Source organism: Mesoplodon mirus, assembly GCF_964341445.2.
Source record: "Mesoplodon mirus genome assembly, chromosome: 11".
Taxonomy (NCBI): Eukaryota; Metazoa; Chordata; class Mammalia; order Artiodactyla; family Ziphiidae; genus Mesoplodon; species Mesoplodon mirus.
The window spans coordinates 30,953,492-30,967,237 of record NC_138987.1 but is presented as its reverse complement, the minus strand read 5'-3'; the positions used below and the strand labels follow the sequence as shown (position 1 = coordinate 30,967,237).

Here is a 13,746-nt window from a genome sequence, read left to right as displayed (position 1 = left end):
CTGGCATTACAGGACTAAGACTCAGCGACAGAATTCAACTGCAGGGGAAGATGGCAGCGGGGAGGGGTGGGGTCGAAGTGAATCAAATTTACATTTATGACAGCAAGAGGTCAAGCAAAAATGCTTAAAATTGTTACATCCAGAAATAAGGGTGATGTTCTTATTCAGCAAGGTGGGTATCGATGTGGCTCACTCCCTCATTTATCCATGTCTCCACACAGATGTCACCTCAGGACTCCTCCCTCCGTCACGATCTGGCCCCCTTACCCTGTCTGAGTTTTCCTCACAGCCCTTCTCACACCAGACATGATGTCATGCCTGTCGCCCTCTCCAGAGACCAGGAGGGCAGGGATCTCTGTCCCTTTGCATAGCTGCTGTATTCCAGCCCTGAGCACGGCACCTGGCTGTGGAAGATGCTGAACAGAGGCTCTGGGGTGGGGAAGAAAGGGCTGAAGCGAGCGTTCAAAGGGATTGCCTTTGGGGAAAGGACTGGGAGGATGGGGTGGGGGGTGGCTGGGTGAGGTGCTTTTATGTACTGTAAAGCTCTTCTGTATTATCTACGTGATTATTTCAATTTGAATATAATTTTAAAAAAGGTTTACAAAAGAGTCTGAGTCCTCAGAGTGTAGTTTAGTCCTGAGGTTGTGACGTGTCAGAGAAGCCGTCCAGAGAGACAGGAGAGTAACTTTGGGGGGCGGGGGAGTGACCACAGAAGGTTTCACAGAGTAAGAACAAAAGGATAAATGGTCCCCAGTGAACACACAGCCCCTGTGACACATGCCAGGCACTGTAGTAAGCACCTTGCAAATAGAAACTCTTAAGATCTTCAAAACCCAATGGGGTAGATATTGTTATCCCCATTCTACAGGTTGGGGAACTGAGGATCAGAGAGGTTAAATTACTGCTCCAAGATCACACAGCTCAGAAGGGGTAGAGCCTGGATGTGAACCCAGTCTGGCCCAGAGCCCACATCTGAACCACCGTGTGGTGTCACCTCTTGAACAACTCATAGTGTTCTGACATGTCTCATCAGCCACCCTGGACTTCAGGCACCTGAATGGGCTCCTAGCTCTTTCGCTCAGGAATAGCAAAGTGATTTTGGCTTCTGGTTCAAAGCTACCAGCTTTGACACGAGTTCTACTTCTAGGAAGGAGCAGGGAGGGGAGAAGAGGCAGGGTTACGAGAGGTGGACAGGAGACAGGGAGAGCCAGGCAGCTGCAGGAATGAGGGTCCTGAGTGAGGCCGGGAGAGCTTTGTAACTGGTTCTTGGCTTCTGCCTCCGTGGACATGCTGAGATTTGAGGAATGCTTTCAGACCATATATTTCTCTTACAAATGACAAGGGAGAAGTCATCAAAGATAGTTCCTGATGATGCTATTTGAGCCCCAGCTGTGCCTGAAGCTAGCGCTAGCCTCAGACTCTTCAGTAAATTTCCTTTCCTCCACCCGCCAAAGCCAGTTAAAATTGGGCTTCACTCAGTTGCTATTGAAAGGGATCAGACTAGCGCACCCAGCGCCCCAGCCTTCCAGGGGAGGGGCTCTGATGAGAAGCCCTTGGGAGATCTAAGGAGGCAGGCAGGACCCCAAAGCCTGCATCCAAATGAAGACCCAACACAGCCTCCCCCCAGACACCGCCCGTGCGTGCCACCCACTCAATGACACAGCGGATTCCTTACCTCCATGATCTCGTTGTTTTTAATGAGAAGTGACTCTGGGCCACCGTAGTAGAGGTACTGCATGACCAGCTGGAAGACAGAACACAGCGAGCAAAGTGTCAATGGCACACAGACACAGTCATCTTAAAGCCATCCACTCAAACCCTCAGGCTGGTTCTGAGTCCCTGTATGACACCTCTTTTTAAGGGTGGCCATTCCCACCGGATCACTGCCTTTCAGGAGAAGTTCCCTTTAAACGCTTTACGGGCTGGATATTTTTCCTTACACCATGCTGCAATCTGTCTCCCTGCGGTTCATCCTCGGGGCCAAATTAAACAATTCTAAGCTCTGCTTCCCAGGACGGTTTTCCCCCATCTATGACTGATAATCATGGGTTGTCCTCCTGCCTCCCACCCCACTGAGCTGCCCAGAACTTCAGCACACGTGGTGTGGCTTAAGGACCCTACACCAGCGGCAGTCCCCCTGGGAACATGGCCCGGTTTGACTAGAAACCTCTTGTTTAAGTTCCAGAGGGTGACGGAGCCACGGTGAAACCACCTGCTTATTATAACTTGACAAGATCTAAGATGAAGCAATCAGGGGTCCAGGGTTTCAACGTTTCATTGATGGTGTGAACTGTCCAAGCCAGGCTTTGTACATGTGACTCAGGATGCCGGACGGTGTGCAGAGTCCCAGAGCTTTGCAAACTGGTGTCCCTCAAGTAGAATGAAGCCTAAGGATGTGTTAGTATTGGCTGTCACCACCTCCCATGGAGCTGAGTATAAATTTTTTGGGTGGTGTGTATCCTTCCCAGTTGGCTACTGTCTCCACTACTCTCTAATGTTTTCTGCCTGCCTGTGTGACACACTGACTTTACCTGCCTGGGCTTAATAAAGGTGTGTTGGAAAAATCTGTAGACTGTTACATTGCATTTTGGGGCGCCTATAACATGAGGTGCTTGGACTGGGCTGCCCTCTATGGTCCCTTCAGGCTCTGAGAGTCTGTGACTAATACAGAACAGTGGTTAGGAGCAAGGAACCTGGAGCTGGGCTGCCTCAGTTTCTGATCTGGCTCTGCCACTTAAAAGCTGGGTGACCTGAATTAAGTTAGGCTCTCTGTGCCTCAGTTTCATCATCTGTAAAGTGGGGATAATATGACCTACCTCATGGAGTTGCAGTGAGGATTAAATGAGTTAATATATGTAACAGGCCTAACAGGGGCCTGGCAGGTGCATGGCAAGAACTCAATAAATGTTAGCTCTTCAATTTTCTCTGAGGTTGAAAAATCTTCTTCCAGTAGTGCTTCTGCCATGTGCTGCCACGTGCTGCCACTTTCTTACTCAGGCCAGTTAACATCCTTTGTGACTGATCTCAATCTACTTTTTGCATGTGTGTTTAAAGTAATCATTTTTCAGCTCATACAACTCAATAACAAAAAAAGACAACCCAACCAAAAACTGGGCAGAAGACTAAAACTTCTTTCTCCAAAGAAGACATACAGATGGCCAATAGGCACATGTAAAGAAGCTCAATACTGCTAAATATTAGAGAAATGCAAATCAAAACTATTAGGAGGTATCACCTCACACAGGTCAGAATGGCCATTATTACAAAATCTACAAATAAGAAATGCTGGAGAGGGTGTGGAGAAAAAGGGAACCCTCCTACACTGTTGGTGGGAATGTAAATTGGTGCAGCCACTATGGAGAACAGTATGGATGTTCCTTAAAAAACTAAAAGTAAAGTTGCCATATGATCCAGCAATCCCACTCCTGGGCATATATCCAGAGAAAACTCTAATTTGAAAAGATACATGCACCCCAATGCTCACAGCAGCACTATTTACAATAGTCAAGACATGGAAACAACCTAAATGTCCACTGACAGATGAATAGACAAAGAAGATGTGGTATATTACTCAGCCACAAAAAGAATGAAATAATGCCATTTGCAGCAACATGGGTGGGCCTAGAGATTATCATACTAAGTGAAGTTAAGTCAGAGAAAGACAAATACCATATATCACTTATAAGTGGAATCTAAAATGACACAAATGAACTTATTTACGAAACAGAAGCAGACTCACAGACATAGAAAACAAACTTATGGTTACCAAAGCGGGAGGGGGAGGGATAAATTAGGAGCTTGGGATCAACATATACACACTACTATATATAAAATAGATAAACAACAAGGTTCTACTGTATAGCACAGGGAACTATATTCAATATCCTGTAATAAACCATAACGGAAAAGAATATGTATATATATATGTATAACTGAATCACTTTGTTGTACACGAGAAACAAACACAACACTGTAAATCAACTATACTTCAGTAAAACACTAATTGTTCAAAAAATGTGTATATGTATCTATCATTTACAGTTGTATTGAAATAGAGTTCATATGACACAAAATGCTTCGATTTAAAGTATACAGTTCAATGGTTTTTAGAATATTCACAATGTTGTGCAACCATCACCACAATCTAATTTTAGAATATTTTCAACACCCCCAGGAAAAACCCCATGCCCATCAGTAGTCTCTCCCATTTCCTACTTGTGCTGACAACCACTGTGATTTGCCTGTTCCGGACGTTTCATACAGATGGAATCATACAGCATGTGCTCTTTTGTGTCTGGCTTCTTTCACTTAGTGTGATGTTTTCAAGGTTCACCCTGCTGTCACATGTATCACTCTTTCACCTCTTTTCTATTGCTGGACAATATCCCGTTGTGTGGATGTACCACATTCTGTGTATCCATTCATCAGCCGATGGATATTGGGGTTGTTTCCACTTCTTTGCTGTTATGAATACGGCTACTATGGCTCAATCTACTTTTTCACATCTCACCTGCCACTCCGCCCTCCTCGCCCCCTAACCTGGATAACGTCTGCCTTTTTCACTCTGACCGCTCCCAACCATTTGCCTGGATCAGAACCTACCACCGTCTCTTTCACTCCTCTGCTTCTGCCCACGCTGTTCCCTCTGCTTGGATGCCCTTCCCTTCTTCTCCACCTGTTGATCTCTGGCCCCTCCTTCGGGATCTAGCTCAGTGGTCACCTCTGTGAAGCCTCCTCAGATCTGCTCAGATCTCTCAACTGCCTCCCACCCCGTGCCGGGCACCCCACCACGCATGACTGCAGTGTTACTTCCCGCTGGAGTCTGAGGGCACAGACTGGGTCTCGTCCATCTCTGCCTCCCCAGTGCCTGCTCTTCCTCTTTTGCATTTGAGTCTCCCATGCTCTGGCCACCTGCCTGTTGCAGAGATGGCGGTGCTTTAATGATGATGGCTGAGGCTTTGTGAAATGATATCGTAGCATTGTTTACCCGCCCCGCCCCCCCAAACCTGATGGGTCATAAGCATCTAAAACACCATATCGGCAATTGCTGGGACATTTGCTTTATTAAAATCCATTGATTCCCCTAGCACCTCTCTTTTATAAAGGCCAAACCAACAATAATAACGGCAAGAGCCATAATAATAACTGTCCTGAACACAGGGCTGCTCCAGTTACAAAGCATGTTATCTCATTTCCTCACGGTTGGGTTGTTGACTTGAAATGCTGCTTTCAAGGGCACGGATGGAGAACCTGGGGCTAATGGAATTTAAACTGGGCTGAGCCATGCCACCTTCAGACTCAGCCAGCACAAGCTTTTTCTGCAAGGGGGCGAAATGGACCCTTATTAGGCCAAAGGGCCTGTTTATGGAGTTGTTTTTCTTGGCAGCTGTCAGCCTGCATGAAGCAGGATGTAAATGGCGTCCACAGCCTCGTGGAGGCCCTGCTCCCAGGTGCAGCCTCAGCTGCATGGGGCTCTTGCCCGTGTATGATGTTAAACATTCTTGCAGGGAGGAAACTCGAAGCTGTCTCATTTACTAAAATTCTTCTGTTTAGCATGGAAGTGAAGTGAGCAGGCCCCTGGGAGCCTCCTTCTGGGTCAGATTCAGCCCTACTTGGCCTATTTTGAGCCACAAATGAGGTTTTTCTTCTTTTATGGGGAAGGGGCAGGCACATGGAAGAGTCCCCAGGGCCTCTGCTCAATCTTCTCTGCCCATTACAGTAACTGGAGGCTAATGTGGCCCAGAAGCCTAATCCAGCCAAAAGTAATTACAGGTCTATGATTCCTCTGGGGCTGTGCCTTTCCACGTAGGTGTCTCATTTAACCAGCTCCCACAGCAAACATTTATTGAGTGCCTACTACAAGCCGGGTTCTGATGACAAGAACCTCCCCAATTAGTCCCAGGCGTGATGGCGTAAGTGCTCCCTCCATGAGCACTGGGAGAGCTGGGGGGTGCGTGGTTTCCAGCATCTGGCTCATGCTCCAAATGCTAACGGGCCTTTCCTCCGGGCTGGGCGATTTTTAGGGAGGACCCAAGGCCCCAGAGCAGGGAGGCAGTTAAGAGGTCAGGTCTGGGAGTCAGCCAGGCCTGGGTCTGAAGCTCAGCTTGGCTGTGATGAGCCGTGGGAGCTCGGGCCACTTCCTCTACCTTGTCTGCTGGGTGGGAGAAGAGCCACCTGGAGGGGGAGCTGGGAGGACTGAATGAGATGACGTGGGGCAGTGGTGCTCAGAGTGGCTCCCTGGACCAGCAGCATCAGCATTACCTGGGTTCTTGTAAGAAACATGAATTCTCGGGCACCACCCCAGGCCTACAGAATCAGGAACTCTGGGGGGCAGGGCCCAGGAATCTGCATCTTAGCAAGTTTTCTGCATGTTAACAAGCAACTCCCTTCACCCCCCAGCGCTTCCCCTCGAGTTTCTGATGCCTCCTAAATTTCGAGAACCACTGTAACTTAGAGCACTGGTTCTCCGCCTTGGCTGCACATGCCTCTGGATGATGACAGAGGGTGGAGACTTCAAAATGCTGATGCCTGGGCCGCAGCCCAGATTCTGATTTACAGCCTGGACACTGGGAATCATCAAAGTTCCTCAAACGATTCCACTGCTCAGCTGAGGTTGAGAACCACTGGTTTCGAGCCCTGCACGTAGCTGGAGCACATGAAATGGGAGCTGCTCTTATTATTGTTCCTCTTTGGACCAGTCTGGGTTCAAATAATGGCTTTGTCACTGACCAGTACTAATTTTTCTGGGTCTCAGTTTCCCCACCTCTAAAAGTGGCAAGATTAATCCAGATAACCACATGCAAACAAAGGTCAGTGCCTCATTCATAGCTGGAGTTAAAAATGGGGAAAATGAGGCTCAGAGAAGAGAGTGTCTTGTGCATGGTTATTCCATAAGGATTCTTTATTTTGAAGTTTCAACATAACCAAAGGAATGCATCTCTAATGGTGGAAATACTGACACCTCAGTGGGCTTTAGGGCTTTAGTGTGAGGTCATGGTGGCTTCCTGGCAGCCCTCTGGATCACAGGATCTGGGGGACCAGGGTCAATCACCAGTGGAGGGAAGAACCATCATCTGGCCAGCCACACTTGGCTTATAGTATGTGGTTCCAATGCATCTTTTCAGTCTCCAGTATACCTTAAGACACAGCCAAATGGACTATTATCACTTTCCCTCAAATACACATCGCAATTTCCCACTTTTGTGCCTTTGTTTATGCTGTTTCTCCCTCTGGAATACCCTCTCTCTCCTATTCACCAGATGAGGAAGCTGAGGCTCAGGTAGTCTGGGTAATTTGTTCAAGGTCACACAAGGGACAATGATTTTAAACAGGAATGCAGCTATTTAAACTGGGGAAGGTAGAATTTAGATCCTGAAGCAGCTCTGTCCTTCAAAGCCCAGATCAGGACCCCCGCCCTATGACCCTGGTTACGGCCATGCTTGCCTCCTGCTTATGTCTGAGTGGTCTCCTCAGCCCTCTTGGAATGTGAGCCTCCCGAGGGCCAGCCTGAGTCTTACCCACATTTTCCCAGGGCTGTCCTTCCAGAACTGAACCAGAGGAAACAGGTCCTGTTCAGAATCCTATAAACTCCATCCCCAGATCACCCACATTGGCCGACTAACCCTGGCTGTGGGAAGACAGCACGGAGGGGCCACAGTCTCCCCTGTAGGCCCCCTGCTGGACGTAAGCAGCCCACCAGCCTCCATGCCCCAGATGAGACTCGGAGCTTCAGAGATAGGGCTGCAAGGCCAGATGGGGGTGTGAATTTCTCCTAGTGGTGAGAATGTCATTGCAAGGCTGGATTTATGAATCAGGCATGAAATCCAGGACCAGATGGCTTCACAGGCAAATTCTACCAAACGTACAGAGAAGAACTTATACTGATCCTTCTCAAACTCTTCCAAAAGATTGAAGAGGAAGGAACACTCCCAAAAACATTCTATGAAGCCACCATTAGCCTGATAACCAAAACCAGACAAAGACACCACCAAAAAAAAAAAGAAAAAAAAATGAATCAGGCATGAAGAATGGAGGAAAAGGGAAGAAAGCTGCTGTGCCCCCCTTAGAGGTGCCCCATAAACCAAATGGTATTGATTTCAAATGGAGGGAGATGTGGCAATATCATCTGGCCTCTGACAAACCTTCCTTTCCTATTTACATTAGGTTCAGACCAATGTTAAAATGACACTGGATTCCCTGAAGTCCACTGGTTCCTGATCACACGGGGCTCAACCGCCTTTGGGGACTTCATACCTGCTGTTCTCTGCCTGGAATGTTCCAACTCCCTTTCTTAAGCCCTAAGCCTCCCCATGGTTTGCCAGCTTCTCCTCAGCCTGCAATATTTCAGCAACACCTCATCCAGGGGCCTTCCCCAGTCTCCTTGGTCTGAGCTGCCGTAGCTTGTTGGTTCACCCCTCTCTCATGCACACCCCACTTTATACTGTAACTCAGAGTTACCCCCTCTGGACTGTGAGTCCCCAGGAGAAGAATGTCCTTTATTCTTGTGTCTCCAGGTCCCAACACAGTGTCGGGCACATAGTAGGTGCTCAGTTAATGCTGTGGGCATGAATGGATGGTAAGTGGGAGGGGCAGTGTGCAGATGGGGGCCAAGAGTGCAGGAGCTGATGACTCAGTACAGTGGCTGATCCACAGGTGGAGGGTTGGAGGGACCCACCGGTGCCCCGCACCTACCAGCAGGGTTCCAGGCCACAGAAGGGGCTTACCTGAAAGATGGGGTACTTCACGTATCCAATCTCTATGCAGGTGTTGTCATTTGTTGGTTTGCTAGAGAGGAGGGCTTTGAACCTGAGGAGGAACATAAAAAGGGAGATAAGAAGACTCAAAAAGACATCAACAGCTTGCAAGAGACTCAGCTCTCTGGAGATAGAAACATGTAATGTCTTGTATCCCCTCCCACTCTGAAATACAATGACATATCCATAGATTGTTTAACATAATGCTCCCCCTTCTGATATGATACCATAATTCAATCTGAAGTTAAAACTAAAGCTCTAAAGTTAAAAACAGTGTTTGGAACTGTTAAATTATTTCTCAAACAGGTGATTGGAAAAGAACAAATGCCTTTTAAAACCCCGTCCACCTTGTAGGGCCCATCACAAAGGCTGCCTTCTTCCTGGAATCCTTCCTGATTCAGGCCTCAAGCTCCTCAGGCGCCCACGGAGCTCTCCACCTCCCTCTTCCCCCCCCACCACCCCACACAACCTTTGCTCCAAGAGGGCAGGGACTTCTGCCATTTCTGCCTCCTCAGAGCCTATGCCAGGCTGGACCTGATGCAGTGTAGGTATTTAATCAACATCTGTGGATTACCTAACCATCTCCCTATGTGGGTGATCTTCTGTCTGGGGTTTTAGGTGCATTTTCCTGCCACTGACTAAACTAAGCTCCTTGTGGGTGGAGACTCAGTCAATGGAACACATGGATACTCAATGCATTTAGAAATCAGCTAAGCTGTGTCTCCTTTTATAGATTAAGCTTTAAATTTGAAATAATTTTAGATTCACAGAAGGGTTGCAAACATCATACAGAGAGTTCCAGGATGCCCTTCACCCAGCTTCCCCCGATGTTACATCCTACACAGCCATGGTACCTTTGTTGAAACTAAGAAATTAACATTGGTACAATACTGATCTAGTTCTTCTATGGTGTCAAAACCGAGAACCTTGCAAGGGACAGTGTATTTTTCTTGCAGTGGCAAAGCAGACATTTGGGGTATTAGGTTTTGGGGGGGACACTGGAGATGCCAGGAGGCTTTTAGGAACCCAGGGAGTGTTGGCCACACAGCTTCATCAGTGACCTGGAAGTGGGTTCCGTTTCTGAATCCCAGTGTCCTTACCCTCTGCTCACCCCCTGGCAGCCTGCCTTCTCCTCATTCAGCATCACTTTCTTCTCTGCCCACCTTCACCGATCCCTGTTCAGGTCCCGGGATAATGCAGTTCTAAAGGGTCAATTCCATCCATCTCTACTCAAATCAAAAGGAGAAGCAAGGGCTGTAGCAGAGCTAGCAGGGACGGTGTTATACTACTGTTACTCCAGAGTCAGGGAAAAGTAAGGTTCAGGACCTCTGTGTTTTGGGTGGCTTATGTCAAAGTTCCCTGATATTTGGAGAGCAGGCCTTTCAACGCTGCCGTGTAGGAGCTTTCAGGCTGCATAAGGACACCTGGCTGAGGGAGCTACAATCCAATCCACGCTCTGCTCATGAAGCTCTGTGCCCGACATGTGCCCCGTCTGCCTAGAGGAATGGTGCCCTAAGCCACATAATCAGGCTGCTGATTATGCTTGTGTTGGCCCCGTACTCTTTTTCCAAATTGTGGTTTAAAAACATGTAACATAAAATTTACTGTCTTAACCATTCTTAAGTGTAATGTTCACGTGAAGTGTGCTCACATCGCTGTGCAATCAGTCTCCAGGACTTACCTTGTCTCCATTAAACAACTCCCCATTCCCCTCTCCATCCCCACCATCCCCACCATTCTACTTGCTGTCTCTATGAAGTTGATTACCCTAGGTTCATATAAATGGAATCATACAGTATTTGTCTTTTTGTGACGAGCGTATTTCACTTCATATAATGTTCCCAAGTTCATTCATATTGTAGCATGTGTCAAAACTGCCTTCCTTTTTAAGGCTGAATAACGTATGTATACACTACGTATTTTTTTATTCATTCCTCCACTGATGGACTCCTGGGTGGCTTTGCCCTTTTGTCTTTGTGAATCATGCTGCCTGAACATGGTGTACAAATGCCCTGTACTCTTGGATCCTTGATTTTGAGAAGAAGATCTGCCAGTTCAGTGACGATACCACCCAAATTGAATTTCAGAGAATAGTAATAGCCACCCTCATAATTCAGTGCTTTCAAAATTGATGACACATACCTTGGAGAGGCTGTAAATAACAGCACTTTGTGAGCATAAAATGGTCTTCCTTCTACCAGAAAGGTAACATCTGACATTTCTTTATTGTTAAGGAAATGAGGATCTGGAACAGGAAAGGGAGAGAGGGTAGCTTTAGAGGAGAGAAGGGTGAGGTTTGGATTCCTCTTTTGGAAAAGTGCCCAAAAGAGCTGACAGGGAGGCCATGGCTATAAAATACTCATTGGAGAGAAAGTGACCAAACAGGAGACAGAATCAGTTAAAGGAACACTCAAATCACTGAAATTCAGTTTCTCGTAGGAAACCTTCATAGCTTACTCGCGACTAAAAGTAGCATTTCCTCTTAGAAGACTCGCCCCCAGCCCGAGTTCAGATGACTGTCAGGTGTGGAAGGTGACCATCCACCCCCCTGGCCTCTAAGGAAGTCACACACACCCCCCCACCTCGCTCCTCCTCCTAAAGCTCAGCACCCTCCCGCCTGAGAGAAGTGCTTCTGAAGAGCTGTCCCCTTGCCGCTGCGTTCCAGGCATTCTGAAATCCAAGCCCTTTTCTCAGGGTCAGAGGCAAACGAGCCAGGCCCCTGCCCTCAACTCCAAGAATAAAGAAGTTGTATAACTAGTTGTACAACGAATACTCTAGTACTTACTGAGCACTCACGATGTGCCAGGCACCGTGTGAGCTGGCACTTACACGTGTAAACTCATTCAGTCCTGGGAGAAAGGGACAGCTGTCAGGTGTGCAGCTGGGGACACTGAGGCCAGGAGTCACAGTCACTTGGTCAAGCAAATGGCAGGTGGAGAGGCCAGGATGTGAACCTAGACATTCTGACTCCACGGCCTGCATTGCTAAGCACCAGGATCCTCCGATTTGCCTGTCATTTTGGCCATTTTTCCTGGGGCTACAGAAGGTGCCAGTCTGTCCTCAGCTCAGCACTTCTGTCTCACTGGGAAAATCCACCAACACTCCCGTGCACCGCTACACGGCTCCACCCCACCTGGCTTCTAAGTCAGACCCCTGGCCTGGCCCCATTTTGCCCAGGCCCTGCTGTAACTTTGATCCAGAATTTGCCTTCCTGGCTGATTCGCCCCAGGTGGTGGTCCTGGATGTCCTCCTCTCATATTTCTCTGTCCGTACCTACAGCCACCTCACCTCTTCCCAATAAAAAAGTTTTAATTTAAAACATATCAAACAAAGCATAAAAAAGTCAAAATCACCTGTAATCCCACTATCTTAAAAAAATTTTTTTTATTAAAAAAAATACAACAAGGGCTTCCCTGGTGGCGCAGTGGTTGAGAGTCCACCTGCCGATGCAGAGGACATGGGTTCGTGCCCCGGTCTGGGAAGATCCCACATGCCGCGGAGCGGCTAGGCCCGTGAGCCATGGCCGCTGAGCCTGCGCGTCTGGAGCCTGTGCTCTGCAACGGGAGAGGCCACAGCAGTGAGAGACCCACGTACTGCAAAAAAACAAAAACAAAAACAAAAAAACCAACAAAACCCAAACTTCTAAAACTATCCAGGTAAAGGGAAGAGAGGTTACAGGGGAAGGCCCCAGCATTGACTAACACTTCTCCACTTGCTTTTAAGACTGTTAACAGGTTGGAGTGACTTTCTCCCTCTTCTCAGCCATCTGCCTCCCTCTGCTGGGTCTCTCTCACTCCCACTGTCCACTTCCAACTAGCCCCCACTCCTGCTTCCCAAATTGCTAATATCTCCTACCTTTAGCTCTTTTTACCATTCTCTCCCAGAATTCACTGGGAGGGCAAGAGGACAATGTACTATAAAAAAATAAGGCATGTGCTCTCCAGTTTGCCATAGTCCCCACCACTCCCTATTGTATTACACCAAACTCATTTCAATCATTTTTATGACCTGCCTGGCCCTACAGAGATGCCAGTTTGGAACCTTTGTCACTACTCTTATCTTTCCTTTCAAGTAGATTCCTAAGAAACTATTATTTAGCCACCTTTAGTTATCTGAGCTTGAAATGCTGTATTGAAGATGCAAAACACTACATGTTCCATATTCCACTTATTAGTAATTATGTCCTTTTTCTTTCATCTTGTGAGCTTTGAGCCTCTCAGGCCTGCCTTTATTCTCTTGGTGCTAATAACCCTTGGGATTCCAATGCTTGGGCTGAAAACCAGGCCCTTTTAATTGCTGGTGAAAGAAATATCAGCAAGTTCAGGAGGAAAAAAAATGTTCCCTCCTCTCCTATAGCTCCAGGAAAGCAGATTTTATGCTGCATCAGTGAAACAGCCCTTGCAAATGTTTGCTCTAACAAGGGTGTCTTGTAAGGCACCAGCTGTCAGAGATTATTGCTACGTCCTGGCAATGTAACCTTCAATCTCTAAAGTCTGTTAATTTGATTGATCTTTATAATTTGTTGCCCTGATAATATTTTAATTAACACCTGTTTTCTACAAGGTAACTACTAGCAGTTTTAGCACATTCTGGTTTGCCTACATGAATGGGCATAAAGAAAACCAGACAATTTTGATTCAACTGCTAAGTTTTTCATTTTAGCATAAAAGTTGTATCATTTAAATTAACAGGTTATTCAGGACAGGAACAAAAATATTTTAAAACAGTTTCATGAATTTAGCCTTTTCACTAATTTAAACTAGCTCACCTGTTTCAAAAGTAGGGGTTTTGCTAAAGGGTAGAATTTTTCAGATGCTTCCATTTCTCCAAAGTTTCCTGGTCTTTATAGGAAGAGGAAACAGGAAGTAGGAAAGTCCTCAACCTTCATGGCAAAGGGAGTCCTTTATCTTTAATATTTTATAACCCCCCAGGCAGTGAGAGACAGGCCCTCACAACAGAAGGTTCATGTTTTAGGATTCAAGGCAGCTGAGTG

The 13,746-nt window shown here is 47.1% G+C and overlaps 1 protein-coding gene across 2 annotated transcripts in view; it reads right to left on the bottom strand.

The window, feature by feature from the left end:
* The window catches only part of ABTB3 (ankyrin repeat and BTB domain containing 3), a gene marked incomplete at its 5' end in the record, with an annotated part of 309,684 nt that overhangs the window by 7,918 nt on the left and 288,020 nt on the right, over window positions 1-13,746 (bottom strand). For both annotated transcript variants that reach the window (XM_082634471.1, XM_082634472.1), the window contains 3 exons: window positions 1,676-1,744; window positions 8,724-8,805; window positions 10,896-10,998. In XM_082634471.1, coding sequence (XP_082490597.1) covers window positions 1,676-1,744; window positions 8,724-8,805; window positions 10,896-10,998 — 254 coding nt within the window. The remainder of the gene's footprint in view (window positions 1-1,675; window positions 1,745-8,723; window positions 8,806-10,895; window positions 10,999-13,746) is intronic.